Source organism: Benincasa hispida, chromosome 9 (genome assembly GCF_009727055.1).
Source record: "Benincasa hispida cultivar B227 chromosome 9, ASM972705v1, whole genome shotgun sequence".
In the NCBI taxonomy this organism is placed as follows: domain Eukaryota; kingdom Viridiplantae; phylum Streptophyta; class Magnoliopsida; order Cucurbitales; family Cucurbitaceae; genus Benincasa; species Benincasa hispida.
In genome coordinates, this window is record NC_052357.1 from 71,429,657 (window position 1) to 71,435,359 (window position 5,703).

At 33.5% G+C, this 5,703-nt stretch overlaps 1 protein-coding gene across 1 annotated transcript; it reads left to right on the forward strand.

Annotated features, from left to right (window-relative positions):
• The first annotated feature begins 252 nt into the window (after positions 1-252).
• Positions 253-2,807, forward strand: LOC120087096 (phosphatidylinositol 4-phosphate 5-kinase 5-like). Its single transcript, XM_039043978.1, has 3 exons — positions 253-1,506; positions 2,143-2,371; positions 2,478-2,807. The coding sequence occupies exons 1-3, from the start codon at positions 608-610 to the stop codon at positions 2,640-2,642; spliced, it is 1,293 nt and encodes a 430-aa protein (XP_038899906.1). The 5' UTR covers positions 253-607; the 3' UTR covers positions 2,643-2,807.
• Positions 2,808-5,703: the final 2,896 nt, after the last annotated feature.

The following is a 5,703-nucleotide window of genomic DNA, read 5'->3' on the forward strand; positions in this document are numbered from 1 at the left end:
ACCAGGACGTACCTTACTTAAACTAACATCACCAACATGGAATCATTAATTATCACCTATTTGTCAATGCGCGGGATTAATCTACGAATCTAAATCCGACGACCATAAACATCCCGCCCAGACCGGGATGTCGCACAATTCAATCTGACCGTCAAACTAACCAACGGTCCGGATTACACTCCATCCCTCACCGGGCCCCACCCAAGGATTCTCGGTATAAATATATAAACCTGGTCCATCGTCTCCGATTCGCACCATTTTTATCCTTTTTTGTTTTTTTTGTTTTTTCAATTATATAATATCTAAATTACGTTACAAATCCAGAGAGATCGAAGGAAACTCCATTTCCTTCTTCATCTTCTTCAATTTTCTCTTTCAGGGTTTTTCTTTTCTTTTCTTTTCTTTTTTTTTTTGTTGCTAATTTGCGCACTGTGGTGCTACTTATCCTGCGCTGTCGCTCTGGAATGTCGCCGGCGGAGCGTAGAACTATTTTCTCATCAGAATTTCGAGGTATAGGAGTGTTTTTTGAAGAAGAAAAGCCGAATTGAAGATACTCGAAGATTTGAATTCGGATTCGGATTCGGATTCGGTCTTAATCGGACTCGTAATGGATGGCCAGAAAAGTCAGTTGAAGCTTACGAGAACTCAGTCGTCGTTACTCCGTTCTTCACCGACTTTTCGATCGTCCTTTCATAGTTTATCGTCCATCACAGAGGGGGAACTCATCGCTGTTCATCAGGAGGATGATGATGAAGAGAAGCAGAGGCCTAAGAAGCCTCGTAGGTCCGGTTCATCGCCGAGAACCGGATTGAACCGATTTGCGAACCGTGTTCTTGTTATGGCTTTGCTTCTTTGCTTTACCTCCTTTTCGTTGCTCTTTGCGTTCTTCTTTCTAAGGAAGGATGGGCTACTCCCTTCGGAAAACTTGTTGTTGGCTTTGATTTTTGTTGCTATTACGCTTGTATTTGTTAGCAAGAATAAGGGGTTAATTTTACATATTCTTTCGTTTATCAAGCATTCCTGGCACCAGAGTACGAAGAAATTATGTTACACCAGGACGGATTCGACTCCGGTCCAGTGGTACATTGGGGATTCGAACGGAGCCGAAGACGACGCCCAAAAGCAGAGTAAAATTATCAGAGAGGGCGTAGAGTTCTATAGCAATGGCGATTTCTACGAGGGTGAGTTTCACAACGGGAGTTGTAATGGTAGTGGTGTTTATAACTATTTCCTAAGTGGTAGATACGAAGGAGATTGGGTCGATGGGAGGTATGATGGCTATGGGGTTGAGGGCTGGGCGAAAGGGAGTCGTTACAGAGGCCAATATCGACAGGGTCTTAGACATGGATTTGGAGTCTATAAGTTCTTCACGGGGGATTCCTATGCCGGTGAGTGGTACAATGGCCAAAGCCATGGCGTTGGGTTTCAGACTTGTGCTGATGGTAGCTGCTATGTTGGCGAGTTCAAGCGCGGCGTTAAGCATGGCCTTGGATGCTACTATTTCAGGTAACTAATTGAGGCATTTCAATCGTTTTGTTTTGTTTCTTCTTCTTGTTGGGCTCTAAACGGTTTCCCTGAAGCTTTGGCGTGCTTGAATTTCATCGGATTACTCTTTTTGGATTTTGATTGCTTATAGTTAATACAACAGTAAAGTATTTGAGCCCATAAATTTGGTTGTAAGTTGTCTTAGGCGCTATGTCTTAGTTCAATTTTGTTGCATTTCTGGTAGGAATCTGGTTGATTTTATTGGTATAAATTATCTCTTGTATAAACGTAGTCCTGCTTGAATTGGTAACTATGGTCGGCTGTTTCCTAATTTGTTTTGGTTTTATGAACATCTGGGTTCTGAAGCCATTTGGTTATTACTTGAAACAAATGATCATATCTGTTTGGAGTTCGCTTCCTCTTATAGTACTGTCAAATCTAACAAGAGATAGAATATGTAGTAAACATTTGTTAGTTCAATTTGACTTTAAGCTACAATAAGGGCTGCTCCTTGATGACCCATCTCATTAATTATCTTGTTCTCTACGCATCTAGCATTGAAATGTCGTTTGTTTATTGAGAAACTAGCTGGCTGGTTTTCTGTTGGGGGTACATGAATTTAACTAGAATCCCAAATTGCATTTGCTCGTGCTGTAGAAATGGAGATAGATATGCTGGAGAATACTTCGGGGACAAAGTACACGGTTTTGGAATTTACCATTTCGTAAATGGCCATTGTTACGAAGGATCATGGCATGAAGGCCAAAGGCAAGGATATGGTACATATACTTTCCGAAACAGCGAGGCGAAATGCGGAGAATGGGATGGTGGCAGCCTCAAGAATCCTCTCTTGCCGCTGAACGACAGCGTTCTCCAAGCTGTTCAGGTGCCTAGTTTTAATCCATCCATTGATCTCTAGTCACCATTGTTGTGAGAGTTTTAGCTGTAGCTGAGAATTGAGGTGATTCTGATAACGTTTGTACTAAATGCAGGCAGCTAGAAAGGCAGCAAGGAACGCTATAAACCTTCCCCGGTTGGATGAACAAGTGAATAAAGCTGTGGTTGCTGCTAATAGAGCGGCCACTGCGGCCAGAGTTGCTGCCATCAAAGCCGTTCAAAATCGAATGGATGGTAAATTTTGCGATTCTGATGTTTAAGGCTTTTGCTTTGCTAGTTGCTAATTTTATAAGTCGGGCAAAAAAAATCAAAAACCCTGGTGGCTAAAAACTCACCGGAGGTGTTTTCAAGTTTCTATCACACTTCAACTTGTATATATTCCTCATGTATATTAATGAAATAGAGCACTTTCTATCTCTCCTCTAGACTTTGTCTCTCTTCCCCCACACCCCAAATCTCAGTGGTCCCTAAACAACCTGAACATTGAAGTTGCATTATTATTCTTGATCTTTTATGAATGTTTCAAAATTATCTTTAAATTATGGTGTCCTAGATTTTTATGGAGTGGACATTGTTTGTTGCCTTGGCATCTGAAAATTCTCGGACATCCTAGAATGTTTGGAGGGAGGGCTTCTGGAGAGTTTGGATGTCCTCCTTAAAAAATGGGTTTTCCAGACTATCAGTTCTTCTAACTTTAACACATTCTTCCAACATTTTTTCTAGAGATAGATTAACATCTTCAAGAGGGCATCTTTATTTTACTTTTTGTCTTTTCTTTTTATTTTATTTTACATATATATATTAATTTTCATTTACATTATATAATTAAAATAAATACTTCAACCATGTATATCATATATTTTTAGTTATATCATTATTCTTCTTATTTTTTAGCAATATATTCAAATTTAAACTTAAATTAATATTTATTTTATAAAAAAAATATTAAGTTGTGATATATTAGTTTGTAGAGAAAATTAACATATAAAAATAATATAATTTGTATTAGTTTTAAAATAAATTCAAATTGATGAATATAAATATGTTATATAAATTTAAATTATATTAAATTAATTATAAAGTAATAAATAGTTGTAAGGGCATTTTTGGAACTTTAAGTAAATTGAAGATATTATCGAGTAGAAATTATACAAAACAAACACAATTATTAAAATATTCATAGATATCTATAAAAATATTTTTACAATCAAAATATCTCTAAATATTTGCAAAATATTGTTATAAAACATATATGATAATAATATGGTAATCTAAAGATGTCAAAATATGATAATAATATGGTAATTTAAAGATGTCAAATATCTATAATTCCTAATATATATAATTCTAGGCATGACATTACTTTTTTTAGTTAGAAGACAATCAAATCGTTCCATATTTTAATTTTTGTTCAACATTTTAATGTATAAAACTCGTATTATTGCAATTTTTGGAAGAATAGAGTTTTTTTTTTTTAAAAAAAATAAACAAAATTTTAAGGCTATAAATATTTGCTCCTTTATCTATTAAATTAATTAGTTAATTTCTCAACTATAAAAATGGAGCTAAGGCATTGTCTCAATAAATAAGCCTAATTCCCACACATATATAATATTATCTCTATCCCTAGAATTTCTTATTATTTCATTTAATAATAATTATAATTATTATTATTTTGCAAAGGATCCTTTAAATTATTCTATAGACTCAATTTCAAACCCAAACCATATTTACATTATTTTTTTGGGAAGGTGGACGCAAAAAGGGGAAATTTGTAGCCAATATAGCTTCAAACTTTTGACTTTGAAAATACTTCTAACTTCAACTATATCATTTAATCCAAGTTTTCACAACTACCATCTTTTTTTATACCTAAGAAATATCTGATTATTGTTGGTTCATTCATTGTTGGTTAAAAATTGTCATTCATTATTCAACTTCATACTTACAATTCTACCCTTGAATAGACAAAAATAACTTCATACAAAATAGAACTCGAAGAAGTTTTGTACAGATGACCCAATCTTGAAAGCATTGACAATCCTAAAAATCAAGGAAAAGTAATCTTTTGCTAACATACAAAACACTCTACCGCCCGAAACTCCTTCTCACGACAGGGACATCTTGTCCATCGTCAAATAATCAGAACCTTAATGCGATGTTAAATTTTTTAACATTATATGTGTTTGTGTTCTTCATAGTTCTGTAAATAATGAATCGCAATAGAGTTCCGACGGGAGGGTACCCATATAACCAATTAGTTTTTTTTTTTTAAAAGATTACAATTGAAATTAATAGGATACATATTAGGGTTCCGACTATTTCAGTATCTAACGTGATAGTGTTGTTTTCAATAATGAAGTCATTTGACATTAACCCTCAAGGATTTTCCATACAACTGGTTGAATTATCATGTTTTTGTAAGGAAAAGTTTAGAATATTCAATGTCCATACAATGGATTTTCTTGATTTTTTTTTTTTTTTTAAAAAAAATTTTGTTTGGAGGGTTGGGAAGAAATTAGGATATTTTATAATGCCAATAGAAAGAAGGCATGTGCCATGATTCTGTCCCATAAAAAAATGGGTAGAGGTTTGAGGCAGTTGGTCATAATTTTAACACATAGCACATGCCTCCATCATGTCTATCATTGTGGAGATTACTTCTTTTCTACCAATAAATTTAAAACTCTCTCTTCATAGATCAAAACTCATCATCACTCAACTTTTCTCTCTCTCTCTTTTACCTTCATTTTGACTTTTTAATCTTCATTTTTTTTTACTTTTCAACTGCTTTTTCCTTACTATTCTCATTTGTTGTTTAAATACTACCCTCTTACCCTTTATTTTATCACTACCCTCTTCTTTGACCCTTCAAATCTTTTATTTAAATCCATGGAATCAATTTCCAAAAAGGAAAAATTTTTACATCTTTTTCTTTAGGAAACAAAAGAGTTTTAAACTCCTTTTTAGAGATTTCTTAGTTACATCTACCCATCTTTAACTCAAGTGCGATACCTAATCTTAGGCTATAGAATAGAGTAGTGTTTACTTTTAAAAAAAAAGAAAAAAAAAAGTTGAACTTTGATATCTGTATTTATTTAGTCTCTAAGTTTGAGAAGTATATATAAATAGATATTTAACATATTCATTTTTTTTTTTTTAAAAAAAAATATATGTCAATCGATCCATTTATCAGATATAAATTTGAATTTTATATCTAAGTAATATAAAGACTGTTTGGTAACTATTTTATTTTTTTTTTATTTTTAAAAATTAAGTTCATCTAAATTTCATCTTTTTTAAGTATAAGAGTTAAATTCT